Here is a 14,273-nt window from a genome sequence, read left to right on the forward strand (position 1 = left end):
AATCGATCAGAATTGAACACTGGTTGCATGTGATCGGTTTAATTACATTTCACTTCACCAGAGAGGTATCGCCCATTTCGAATAACCGCCTTGACGTAGCCTCCCGATTACCCTAGTTTACCTAGCCTATTTCTGCCCAACTCGGGTAGTTGGGTTAGCTACTTCTTAGTATTTATAATTGAAGGCCTGTTATAGTTTTAACAGCAGGACCAGACGAGCCCGCCCAGTCCTCTTTCCGTCTGTCTGAAGGACAAGTAGGCCTACTCCACTTTCATTACCCCGTTGAGAGCGACGTGACGTAGGAAAACCCGAAAAACTCGGCGGAGAGTAAAGCTGGTGAAAAACATCTTTTCGCCAGAGTTTGCCGAGACCCCGGAATGCGCTAACTCGCCTCCGTGTCTATCATTCTCAGTTGTGGATATGCAAAAATACTTTTCACGTCGCAATGTTTGTACAGACGGGGCGCTTTTCGCTCTTTGTATTGTGCTGCTGAACAACTTTGCTCGTGCCTCTGAGGACGATGAGGTTTTGGGGGAAAAACAACTTGCCGAGCTGTACAGTAAGTTCATTCGGCCTGCATGAAACTCGAATGTAGGCTATCTACTTTGTCTAAAACATGCCGTAACAAAACACAATGAGTTGTTGGCGGTTTAACGTGCAGTAGGCTAACAGACCACTGCAACTGAAAAAAAAAAAACATTTTCTCCTTTATGAGCTTGTTGGCCACAATGGTATGTAAAACAGTCTGCGTCAAAATAGATCGTTTCGACATCTGAGAGGAACTAAGCTAAGATTCATTTCCCCGTTCAGAGTCTGCGCTCAAATGTTACTGTCCGCAAACGTAGGCTATGCGGTGAACATCAGTTTTGCCAACTTAAGAGTGGGCAGCCTTGCCACTCCACAGACCTCGGCTCGACAGTGTTGAGATTGCTTTTCCTTACAGTGATAGATAGTAGGCTACACCATCTTCTTTCCAAGCATTGACAATGACCCTTTTCGCTGGGAGCCACACCGTCATCAAGAGGTCACCTGGTACATTGTATCACATGACATTCCACATTTTCACTAAATGATTAAACGAGTTTGGACACTGTAATGCGCCACACAGTAGGCCCATCTTAATATCGGGCGCAGGACCGCTCTGTAAACTGCAGCGAGCATTAAGCAAATCATAGGGTAGCATACAGTAGCCTAAATGATAAACATTCAACATAAACTGAAACCTCAGAAACTCCAGACCGGACAGCATCATTTCACACAGAGCACGCTTTTAAATGTTTTTGTTTGTTTGTTTTCAATCCAGCCACAGTAAGAAAAATAGCCAAAGACAGAACAGCAGGCAACAAGTAGTCACCTGAGCCAACATATTTTCTCAAATGTGAAATGGACTTTTCTCTCATATGCTTAATTTTTGTCTCCATTTATTATTTACTTTATCTCTTCTCTAGGCCTAAATGTTGAGCTTTGCACAAAAATCCCAATGTAGGTTACCTTACTGGCTGTGTGTGTACAAATGACAAATAAATATCTCGATCAGAACCATCGGCTGGAGTTTCTTTTGAGTTTTATGGAATTGCATTGATTGCACAAGAAATTGAATACAATATTAAAGCTGTATCAAATCAAAGTCATATATCTACCAGGCAACATAAGTGCACACTGAGTTGAAAGCGTAAGGGAAAGTTGTTGTCTGTTGCTGACACAGACATCCTCCTCTATAAACCTTTTCCTGTTAAGTCCCTGGATGGAGGCTCTGTACTTATCCAGTTGCAAGACTGAGTTGTTTCCTTTCGAGGTCAGTCAAGGTAATGATAACGAAGAACCAACACACAGAAACAGGCCCACACCCACACACAACTACGGGTCAAAACCTGCCCTCCTGAGCTGTTGCGAGCAAATCATATGACCTCATCTATTTGACTTTGCAGTGAATCACATGTTTACAAGTGAAACAGACAGAGGAGCTATTTTGAAAAAAGTGGATTCTCACTAAACTTAATTTGACTTGCAGATTTCTGAGAAGCATCTCTATTCCCCTTGGCACATCAAATCAGGAATTCTAAATATTAACTAAACTAAATAACTCATTCCTGTGTCTGTTTGTTGGGGCAGGGGTGCGCTGTTAGAGAGAGAGAGAGAGTGTATGTGTGCATGTAGCAGTATGGCTGAGTCAGAGAATAGAACAAAGTAGTGCATATGATTCAGAGAGCATTGGGAAAGATAACATGTTGTGTGTAAGTGCTTTGACCATATGGCTTTCGGACCTGTATAAGGATTCTCTGTCAGGGGCTTTGAGGATGAGCAGGGTGAGCAGAAGGGATGACTGGCCACTCAGACATGCAGGCATGTCATTTCAGGCATATGGCGAGAGCTCCACAGACACGTGTGCTTTGAAGTTGGCAGCTGTGTGTGTGTGTGTGTGTGTGTGTGTGTGTGTGTGTGTGTGTGTGTGTGTGTGTGTGTGTGTGTGTGTGTGTGTGTGTGTGTGTGTGTGTGTGTGTGTGTGTGTGTGTGTGTGTGTGTGTGTGTGTGTGTGTGTGTGTGTGAGAGAGAGAGTCTGTCTATCTGTGTCCGTAACTTGCTTTGCCAGCCCTTTTTGTCAGGCTTTTCTTCAGTTACCTGTGGTAGGTTTCTTTTTCTCTGCACTCACCTCTCCATCTCTGTCCCACTATTCTGTCCCAGACAAGTCAACAAAAGACCCTCACTCCCCCCGCTCACTGAAATATTATGCTCCATTTTGTCACGGTGAAACTCAACACAGCACTGCTATCTTTTTATCTGTCTCCTGCACATTATTGCCCCTCTGTCCTCCAGCACCCCTAAATGGGGGGTGATGTCTTGATAGGGTGCTGCTCTGTCATTGCTTACCTCAAAGGAAACAGCTAGAGCAGGGTCACTGGGTCTCTGTAGTCACCCCCCCCCCCCCCACATCATCAATTAGAGTGGATGGGTGATTTTTTCTTCCCACCGCCTGAATGGTCAGCTCAGGTGTCAGGTTTGTTTTCTAGGCCTTAGCTCTTCACCTGTTCTGATGGCGAGGCGGTTGGCTTATCGGGTTAGTCTGATGGACTGCATAGAAGGGATAATACTATCCAGTCTGGCACCGGTGTGAAAGGGGTTCTCTTGCCTTTTGCATCTGTGAGGTAGATAAACGTGTCTCCATCTTGGGATAGTTACATTGCTCTCCTTTTCTCTGACATCTCTCTCAGATGCAAGCTCTGTGTCATGGATCACATATTGGGTTCTATTTTAGCAATCTGAAATGCACTGAATGTCTTAAATGGATGGTTATACGTTTCAAATTCAGCCAGTCCAAAGTCACTGTCTTGATGGCTTTATAAGTCCTCCAGACACCAGGGCAGGCGCATTGTTCAGAAGGGTTGTTCTTATGTTTCTTGCTCAGTCATGGGTGTGGTTTGGAGAGTGATATCTGTCATTCCCTTTAAGAGCAGGCAGCACAACATCAAACAGCTTGTCGGTATTTTGTGAGTCAGTGCATTTGAAGGAATCTGCTTGCACACTAGACCATGTGTGCAACACTAGGATTCCACTAAACCTTGCTTTATGTGTGACTAGCAGAGTATAGCCTACATCCCCCACCCCTCCATATGCACAACAGGTGAAGGAACTGACAATATCACTGCATTCTTTACTTTAGTAATGATATGCATGTGACTAATATACCTCCTTGTATCCTTGTATCCTTGTACATGAATTTGCACTCGTCTATTGTTTGAACTCATAGGCAAACTGAAACTTTTCATGGTGGTCTCATAAGCAACGATACAACAGTTCCAAACTTCTACTTTCACTATTGACTTGGCTTACAGTCGAAAGCATAGCCTGAAAAAAAGCAACACTTACAGTACCCCAATAATGTTTGAATTACTGAATAAAAATCCTAAGGATATTCATCCTGCAGAGGAGTCATTTCCTGGGACTCGTTGCTGAGGGCAGCTTGCATCTTGTGACAGTGCGTTTTTAAAATAGCAGTGCTTTTTTAGATCAGGTTTTTCCTGGTCAGTGGCGTAAAGATGTTCCGTGGTCCTAAGATTTTGGATCTTGCACCTGACCATACCTATTTTTGGAATTGACACACCCATGGATGCAATGGTGAAAAATCCAGTCTTGGATGTGAGATAGGAACACGCCTTGTGTTGCGCTCGGTGCCATGTTATGAGTGGAAGATGTAGCGTTCAGTGCTCAGTTCTGTGTCCAAAGTTCTTATCCAGTGATATGTTTTGTCTGTCTGTGTTTTTCTTTCTTACCATTATTTTGCTGCATTCTTGTACATGTTTTCAGTTCAGTGAATGTAATCAATGAGTCATAATGTTTTCATGATTCAGTCATTCAATACTGAACAAAAACAAATCCAATGAGTTTTTCCTCTAAATGAGCAGGCCTACTTTATTGGAAGGGTCATGGTAGCATAGCATCACAAAAACACGGGCAGATCACTGAAAGCCTTTGTTTGCTTGTGTGTTTCCCTATGGCAGGTAAAGGTGCGTTCATCCTGGAGAGTGTGGGGACGCAGCTCTGCATGACGCTCAATGGCTCCACAGGCCTCGTGCTGTCAGACTGCGAGCGGCCCACGCGGTCCATGCTGTGGAAGTGGGTCTCCCGCCACCGGCTCTTCAACCTGGGCAACAGCCGGTGCCTCGGCCTGAACATCAGTCACGCGGTGCAGCCCCTGGGGACGTTCGAGTGTGACACACCCCTTCGCACGCTGTGGTGGCGCTGCAATGGGAACGTGCTTTTCGGTGCCACGCAGCTGAAGCTGTCGCTAGCGGGCAGGCGGCTGGTGGCAAAGAGGAGCGAGTACTACGAGTGGCGGAGGTACTCCACCTTCGGGGAGGGACCCTGTGCCTACCCATATGAGGGTGAGTGCAGATGGTGCGGCCATGTCATCGCCACTCTAAGAACTGGAAACAAAGCAGGCTTTACACACACACAGTTTGATTACCTCCGCCAAGGAGGTTATGTTTTCACCGGGGTTTGTTTGTCCGTTTGTCTGTTAGCAAGATAACTCAAAAAGTAATGGATGGATTTCAGAAATGACCCAAGAAAGAAATGATTACATTTTGGGAGTCATCCGTAAAACCATCGGGATTCCAGAGCCGTTTATGTATTTGCTTAGTGCCACGTGGTGGCGATCTGAATAGTTTAGGTTCAAATGTATGACAACCTATGAAGAACAATACAGGCGAAGGTCTGCGCTCTCTGAGTGCTTTTCTAGTTTGTCAAGTGATACTCTTATGACTTCAGTCCCCTCAGTTTGTTTTATTGAGTCTATCCCCACTTGTTATCTGATTCCCTCCATATGTTTATGTTTGTATGTGAGCGGGAGTGTTTGTGTATTCACATGTCTGTGTGTGTGTGTGTGTACCCAGTGATTTACACTCTGCTGGGTAATGCCAATGGGATGCCCTGTGCCTTGCCCTTCAAGTACAACTACAAGTGGTACTCCGAGTGCACCAGTGAGGGCAGAGAGGACCAGCGCCTCTGGTGCGCCACTACCAGCCGCTACGACCAGGATGAGAAATGGGGCTTCTGTCCGAGCCCAGGTACACACACACACACACACACACACACACACACGCACACACACACACAGATGCTCAAGCACAGGACCCAAAGGTTTCATTTATCCCTCTATCTCTCTCTGTAATCAGTTTCAGGTTGGCAAACTATGGCCTTTGTATCCGCTACCATACACCCTATTCTGGCATCACAGACACACCATTGTATTCACTTTAAATGAACATTTCTAAACATTTGACACACTATGTGTATTGTTTATGTATTTTAATAATTCAGGTGTGTACACACACACACACACACACACACACACACACATACACACACACAGCTGTCTTATCCTTTCTCTCCCCGGCTCAGACACAGGCTGTGACAGCCTGTGGGAGAGCAACCAGGAGCTGGGTGCGTGTTACCAGTTTAACCTGTACACCTCAGTGAGCTGGAGTCAGGCTCACGCCTCCTGCAGAGCTCAAGGAGGAGACCTGCTCAGCATCACCAGCCTGGCCGAGCGCAAGTACATCAGAGGTAACGTGTGTGTGTGTGTGTGTGTGTGTGTGTGTGTGTGTGTGTGTGTGTGTGTGTGTGTGTGTGTGTGTGTGTGTGTGTGTGTGTGTGTGTGTGTGTGTGTGTGTGTGTGTGTGTGTGTGTGTGTGTGTGTGTGTGTGTGTGTGTGTGTGTGTGTGTGTGGATATTTATAACAGATATATGTATATGATCATTTCTATTTATCTGTGTAGGTAGGTGGTTAAACTTTCATGTCTGTGCTATGTGTGCAATGTCAGTGTGTGTCTTAAGTGTATCATGTATGCTTTGTTTCATGACCCTGTTGGTTTCATGTGTGTGTGTGTCTGTGTCTGTGTGCGCGTGCGTGTGCGTGTGAATGTGTGTGGCTTTCCAGACAGACTTACTGATGTTGGGGTGATGGTCTGGACTGGACTGAACCATCTGGGCAAGGAAGGGGGGTGGCAGTGGTCTGATGGATCTCCCCTTTCTCTGATTGACCTTTTCTCAAATCGACAGGACCACAAGAGACTTAAAAGAGGTTACTTAGTCCTTCCTTTTGTGCAGTCTGATTGAACTGAAGCACTAGTTCTTCTTGCACTACGTTGATACTCGCCAGGAGTGGTAAGGTGACATACTGGGAAAAGTGATACTGTGGGAAGTGATGTCACTTCCTGTAGCTAATTGATTGACACCTATCCTGGCATCTTCACACACAGTAAGGTCAGGGGGTATTCCTTGTGGTAAACCTTCTACAACAAGGGCCCTATGGCATTGTTTTGTTAGGCAGATTAAGCCGTACAGCTCTTCTATTAGGAGGTTTACCACTTACGTAAGGGATAATGTATAGAACGCCGGTCATTATCGGAAAATAATTCCCGACAGGACGGACAGAACCCCGACGCGCAGCGGAGGGGTTTTGCTTCGTACTGAAGGGAATTATTTTCAGATAATGACGGGCGTTCTATACATTATCGCGCTTATTATATGGCTACTTGCCAAAACGAGAAAATCAACTTATCTCAATGTGTCTTTAGCAATGACTTGGCTATCGTTTCGTGGCTTCCGCAACAACTAGCGGAGTGAACCCGTTGCCATTGGCAGCGGTCATTATACCTTCGGAGCGGTCAATATGCAGATATAACGGACCGGTAGAACGTTGAGAGGCCCATTCAAAGTGAATGGGAGCTCCCTCAACATTCTAGAGAGCCATATAATAATATGAGTTATACCACTGCTTGGTCAAATTTTCTATTGTGATGCGCTATTTGGAACGTGCATTATTTTTCGATATACCGCACGGCTATGAAGTAGTTCCCTTCTTTTGGGCTTATTACACTTGAATATTAATTCGCCAATGTGAATGTAACGGTAAACAGCAATGTAGTATCTAAGACAGCGGCAATATAAACGAAAATGATAGTAGCAGTGGTATAAGCGGGATAATCAACTCCGCGCCGTGCGTTTTTAGGAAAAAAATGCACTTATTACCACTTCGAACGTGCATTATTTTCCTATAAACGCACGGCGCGGAGTTGATTATCCCTTACTTAACTTAGTCAGGTTTGTTGCTACATCATGTACCTGGAATACCCCCAGGCTCCCTGTGTGAGCTTAGTTTGTTCTGTGTGTATGTGAAGGAGAGCTTGTGGCATGTGGATAGCTATAGCTTGCACACACTTGCATCCACACACGATGGGTTTAACCACATATTCACATCATGTAGTGTGAAGGAAATTTGGATTAATGGTTAGCTTTTTTACTCCTCCATTTGTGTTCAAGTTACAGTCAAGGAAGGCTCTCTGGTACCTTTCCATGTTTCAAAACAGTTTCACAGACTTTTCTTGTTTTGATTCCCACCATCGCCTCACCGGCATCTTTCCCTGTCTTCTACAGCCGTGCCTTCGTCTCCTGCACTGTCTAGCCGCCAGTGTCGCGTGTGTAGCTATGCCTCGGGCAAGGAGCAGTGGCGGAGCATGTCATGTGAGTCAGCGCTGTCCTATGTCTGCAAGAAGACCCCCAACAATACCCGCCGGGCTGAGCCGCTAGGTAGGAGAACTCCTAAACCCCGCAGCACTGGGGCTGTCTGGAAAGCACCTCCACTACGTCTGCTTTCCATGTCTGTGATATACAGTCAATATCCAAAATGAGATCTATTCAGAATCTGAATTCCATCTTAAGTAAATGTCCTAACCAGGGAATGTGATGAACACAAAAAAGCTGTGTCTATATGGAGAAGTTGGTGAATATTTGGATAGTAGCTAAATGTCTGTGCAAATGCAACCACCATTTGGTTGTAACTTTGGACATGCACTTGGACACACATGTGTAGACATATTCTATGTGTGTGTATTGGGGGTTAAAATGTGTGTCTGTATGGCAGAACACTGGCAGTACCGGGCCACCGTGTGCCCCACCAATGACTGGGTGGCCCACAACCGCTTCTGCTACAGGGTCCTGGAGGACCATGGGAGCTGGGACAACTCCAGCCGTGCATGCAACTCCCTCAGTGCTGAGCTTGTCAGTGTGCAGTCACTCTCTCAGCTGGAGCTCCTTCGCAGCCTTCTCACCAATGGTCAGTGCACACACACACAAAGTACAGTATTCACAGGTTTCCTACATCCCATGAGGCTTGCGCCAAGAATGGGTGCAACTTCTCAGTATAACGAATAGGACGTGTTTAGGGGGGGGGGCTTTTAAAAGCTTAGAAATTTCTTTTTGATTTGTTGTCTTTTTGGGGGCGATGGAAACTGTACCATCATTGGCAGGAACACTGATTTAGTTTTAACGCTTATTTGAAAAAAAAGGGGAAAAAAAACATACGTTTTAAGCCACTGAATAAAATTAGTCCAGTTATGTGCACAACCATAAATCACACATGTTGTCCCTGAGCTCCATAACAACATATCTCATGAAGGTTTGCGACTCACAGTAAATAATAATCTGACAATTACTTGGCCTGTTTGCTAACTAGCACACAAAATACTGTAGGTATACTACTGCTTTAGTGTTGCTTAAATTGGCCATCTTGAACCCCCAATACACAATCGTAAACACACACAGAGTCGATGCACTTTTTTTCTCTATCAATTCATCTGAAACAGATAAAAGGGTCATGCTCCTTTCCATGATAATACTTTCTGGGCATGCATTGGCAATGTCACACATGCTATTTTCCGTACATACTGTATCAGTTAGCATTAAAATGTTCCTGATTGAGTGTCTTTTTTTAACTCAAAATATTTCATTTTATAATCCAGTGGGTATGGATTACGTTACTGATGAAAAAAATGGGTGTGTACTGTAGTCTGTACTGAGTGATGGATTCTATTTCATCTTAACTTCTGTGTTTGTGTGTGTTCTGTGCATGTGTGAACAGTGTCGGCCCCAGCAGTGTGGATCGGGCTGCTGAAGTCAGCATCAGCATCATCTGTAGAGTGGTCTGATAGCTCGCCTGTTTCCATGACAGTCTGGCACCAAGAGGAAAGGTTCCCAGTGGCCCCCAACACTCGTGTGTGTGGTAAAACCAGCCCAGAGGTACACACAAGCCCCCCACACACTCAAATGTCTATGATTGAATAAGTGCTGTACATTTTATTATATACTAAAATGTGTCATATAGGCCTACTTTTAAACTGTCATATACACTGATCGAGTGGGGATTACAAGTACAGGGAAACGGGCAGTTATGTAAGTATAGGCAATATGTGTATTTGGTTAACGGTGTATATGTCTGTTTTAATTGAGTGTGTGTGTGTGTGTGTGTGTGTGATAGGGGAACTGGCTGTTGGGAGATTGTGCTGAGAAGCTGCCGGCGGTTTGCAGAACCTCAGGTCTTGTGCCACTGCATCCATCAGGGGAGTGGGATGAGGGCTGCCCAGAGGTTAGACACCTGTGTGCACACACACACACACACACACACACACACACACACACACACACACACACACACACACACACAAACACTCACACACACTTCAAGCTTCAAATTAGCTAAATGTTTTGCTCATGTAATCCCATGGCACGCATATTTTAAATCAGCATTTCTTCAACTGCATGCTGTATGTATGACTTCAAAGCAAAGTTGTGAGTCTGTGTATGAGTTGCGTATGTGAATCCAAATGATATTATGCATGTGTTACACCAATTTACACTTTTAATTTGACCGATGAAAGGGACTTCTAGCACAACAAGCAAGGTTCAAATACTTGATCGAAATGGTTCAGTGAATAATTATAGTTCAATATACTGTTGAAGTAAGCCAATTTATTTGAAGGGGTCTGTGAGTGTTTTTAATTGGTTAAATGTTTTTTGGTCTGAAAAAGATTTAGAAGCAACACTGTTAGCAAACACTGGTATCACCACTGCATGCTTCTCACAACATCGTAGTGTGTGTTACACTTTCAAAGTGCTTGTGTGTATGCATGCATGTGCATGAGTCTATTCACAGACTTGATTACTCACCAAAATGGTTGGCGTAGCGTCTGACATTTTTTGGTCCTTTTCACTCTGGAAGGGGCACTCTTTGTTTCATGCTGGCCAGAGAGAAAGGTCCTGACATAGCTGGAAAGAATGCCTGTCCTACTCTCTCTCTCTCTCTCTCACACTCTCTCTCTCTCTCACACAAACACTCTCTCTCTCTCACACACACACACACACACACACACACACACACACACACACACACACACACACACACACAATTACTGGACGCTCACAGCAGGGCCTTTATCACACAACCAGTGTCATAAATTCCACATTCCTTTTTTGAAGACAGGCAGACAGGCAGACAGACAGACAGACAGACACACACACACACACACACACTCTGTCTCTCTCCCACACATGCACACAGCTGAGCTCCATGCCACTGTGTATGTATTGATTTTCATGTGTTCTTGTGTCAACAGCACATTTGCATGTTATGTGTGTACATCTATGTGACAGGTTTCATGGGTCATGGAATTTCCGGAATATCATGGAATTTTGTCTATTTGTCTATTTGTCTGTTCCAGACATGGAAAATCAGGGAATTTTATCATTTTTTGGGCAAAGTCATGGAATATCAGGGCATTTTGTTGTAGCAGTTTAAAATGTACTTGCCAAAAATAATACCTAGTTGAAATATTTTCATGCAGAATTGGAGTAGGCTATATTTGGTTGTTAGCTTTACTGCTTGCTTGAGTAGCGCACATGCACGTCCATTTATTCATCTCTTGCTCTATGAAAGTAAAAAGAAAATGCAGAAATTCAGTTTTTTTTTGTCACTGAAGTCACAGAATTAGCATTTGACTTAACCCTTATGTGAAGATGGTGCTATACTGTATGACTTGGGTGTGTGGGTCTGTAGGTGTGTGGGTTTCCATTTTTCTGTGTGAGTGTGGGCTTGAAAAGTGTGTCAGATGTCATATTCATCACAGTGACAAATTAATGCCACATGTGAAAACATCACCATGGCAACGTGAGACCCATCTTAAACTTTGCCCCCCTCCCTACCATCCAGATGGCCAGTTGGTTAGCCTCCTGTGTGTTCATAGAGTAGAGGAGTCATACAGCTTGATATAGTGTGTGTGTGTGTGTGTGTGTGTGTTTGTTTGTTTGTATACATATTGTAGGTGTGTATTGTGTTTGCTTTGTAATTGTTTTCATGCACATTAATGTTTTTTTGCTTTGCTTAATGGCAGGGTTGGAAACGCAAAGGCCATAACTGCTACCGGCTGACGGACAAGGAGCAGACGTTTGAGGACGCCATGAAGGGCTATTACTGCAAGGCCCCGTTGGCCACTGTGGAGGATAGGTCAGTCAGAAACCTCCTGTCCTGCAGATCCTTTAAAGTGAAGACAATGTATTAGGAGGTTAAAGATGTTTAAAGTTAAGTAAAGATGAATAAAAGCTAATATGGCAAACATCTCGGAACAGTCCACTAGCTGCCTGTCCCCTGAATACAATGTAAACAAATCTCTGTGGACAGTCCAGGCTCCAAAAACAGCATCAAAAGCAGCCTGGTGCAGCCTGAACCATGAAACATAACAAACTGTTCCAGCCAATCACTGACGAGATGCACGTTCCTGTCACTTTCAATTGGGAAGAGGGAAAGGGAGGGACACTAGATTTGTTTTGATTGAAATGTCATTGCCCAATGTTACCCAGCCGTGCTTAGAGAACCTTACAGACGATGGCAGTGATGATAAAAACAAATACATTTCTACATGATCATTCTAGTATTTGGTCATGTGACCATGATATTTATATCTGAGTCAATATCTTTCTTCACACCATGATCTGTAAATGGACCATACATCTATGGTGCTTAGTCAGTCTAATTCCTCTGCCCACTGCTTTGCCCAGCCTGCAGCATCTATATTCCATATTTGTTTTATTTACACATTTCAATAGCTCAGGGCTGAGTAGAGATGTTGAGTACATCAGCAGTCCATTTAAATAGTTTGTTGGTTGATTGGTTCTGTCAGGTTCGAGCAGGCCTTCCTGAACAGTCTGCTGGAGAACTCAGGTGTGTCTGAGGGTCACTTCTACTGGACGGCCCTGCAGGACATGAACCGAACTGAGTACAGCTGGCTCCATCCAAACGGCACCAAGCTGCCGCTCAGTTATACCAACTGGAACCACCACCAACCAGGTGTGTGTGTGTGTGTGTGTGTGTGTGTGTGTGTGTGTGTGTGTGTGTGTGTGTGTGTGTGTGTGTGTGTGTGTGTGTGTGTGTGTGTGTGTGTGTGTGTGTGTGTGTGTGTGTGTGTGTGTGTGTGTGTGTGTGTGTGTGTGTGTGTGTGTGTGTGTTTTTGTTTGTACTAGAGATGTGTGGATCAGGTCTAACGTCATCCGAACCTGCTGCTACACATGAATCATCAACCTGCCATCCGCCACGCCAATGATTTTCTTTTATTTAGATATCTGCACCCAACCCCTACCCCGATCATCATTCATTACATTTATTGTTATTCTCAAGTGTTCTGTTATTCTTAAGCATGATGATATTGATATATTACACTGAAGTTGTTACATGATTTTTTTAATTGAATGTAAAACACACATGACATGTAGCCCTACTGTGTTGGAGGTCCCAGTTTTGTGGCTAAATATACAGTGCTTCACATCTGTGACACAGGACACCCCCAGTGTTTGATTGATCCTGGTAAACTACTACAGTATACTATACTATACCTCATGTTATTCCCATACACCACTTTACTGCCCCTCCTTCCTTTAGTTGTTAATGATCCCTGAATTTTCTCACGGATATGTTTTGCCTCCATTCCCGCTTAAACAAGGACCCTGCAACTGCGTAAGTTTTAAAATTGTTCACATTTCAGAGAATGAAACTTAACTATTAATCTGAATGTTATTTTTATGACGTTTCCCACCCTTCTCTAGTTGATATGTACGTGTGCATGGGTGACACTATTGACTTTCTGAACTTTTTCTCTCAAAATGCATACTGCTAGCCTAGAAATCTAGACGCCCCTAGCGGCAGCAAATGTAATTTGGCTGGCGGGGCAGTCTAGCAACGCTCCGTAGAGCAAGGAGCTGAGAAATGGAAAATAAAAAGCGGGCCAATCACAGCGTGTATAGAGTCAGTGGGTGGGCTTAACATAATGGTGACTGACATGCGACCAGAAGTTGCGACGGTAACGCATCCTGTTATTTGAAAACAAGAAGATGATTCGTTTAGCGTTATCCTATTGCGTGGAGAGGGAAGGTTACACATCCTGCTACTTGAAAACAAGAAGATGATTCGTTTAGCGTTATCCTATTGCGGGGAGGGAATTTGAAAGACAACTGTTTATCCCACCCCTCCGATTGAGCCCTGTCTACGGTGAGTGTCCAGACCCTACATCTTGTGGGTCTGGCTCGTCAGGCTAGCATACTGCCGTATTTTTTTTAATTCTCTGCCCCTCTTTCTCTGTCTGTGTCTGTCACCCTGTGTCCCTGTAGTGAGTGTTGGAGGCTGTGTGGCGATGTCTGGAGGTATAGCCCTGGGTCACTGGGAGGTGAAAGACTGCAAATCCCAGAAGGCTAGGTCTGTGTGCAAACAGAGCGTGAGTGGCTATGAGGACCTGCACCTACCTCTGCCCCATATAGACCTGTTTGCGCCCTGCCCAGATGGATGGGAGACCAGCCCTCATCTCCTCGTCTGCTACAAGGTGAGACTCCTGCCTCTTTTATGGCCACTCTCTATCTGTTTATTTTTCTATCTTTTTCTCCTTCTCTGTCCCTCA

At 44.6% G+C, this 14,273-nt stretch overlaps 1 protein-coding gene across 3 annotated transcripts in view; it reads left to right on the forward strand.

Moving 5' to 3' along the window:
* The first annotated feature begins 260 nt into the window (after window positions 1–260).
* The window catches only part of pla2r1 (phospholipase A2 receptor 1), a 40,189-nt gene continuing 26,176 nt past the window's right edge, over window positions 261–14,273 (forward strand). For 2 of the 3 annotated variants that reach the window (XM_062527165.1, XM_062527166.1), the window contains exons 1-12: window positions 261–559; window positions 4,497–4,880; window positions 5,391–5,564; window positions 5,899–6,063; window positions 6,437–6,580; window positions 7,936–8,088; window positions 8,423–8,614; window positions 9,419–9,576; window positions 9,815–9,922; window positions 11,724–11,836; window positions 12,510–12,676; window positions 13,990–14,198. In XM_062527165.1, coding sequence (XP_062383149.1) covers window positions 421–559; window positions 4,497–4,880; window positions 5,391–5,564; window positions 5,899–6,063; window positions 6,437–6,580; window positions 7,936–8,088; window positions 8,423–8,614; window positions 9,419–9,576; window positions 9,815–9,922; window positions 11,724–11,836; window positions 12,510–12,676; window positions 13,990–14,198 — 2,106 coding nt within the window. In that variant the 5' untranslated portion in view covers window positions 261–420. The remainder of the gene's footprint in view (window positions 560–4,496; window positions 4,881–5,390; window positions 5,565–5,898; window positions 6,064–6,436; window positions 6,581–7,935; window positions 8,089–8,422; window positions 8,615–9,418; window positions 9,577–9,814; window positions 9,923–11,723; window positions 11,837–12,509; window positions 12,677–13,989; window positions 14,199–14,273) is intronic. The other variant, XM_062527164.1, reaches the window with a different exon arrangement.

Source organism: Sardina pilchardus, chromosome 23 (assembly GCF_963854185.1).
Source record: "Sardina pilchardus chromosome 23, fSarPil1.1, whole genome shotgun sequence".
Classification (NCBI taxonomy): domain Eukaryota; kingdom Metazoa; phylum Chordata; class Actinopteri; order Clupeiformes; family Clupeidae; genus Sardina; species Sardina pilchardus.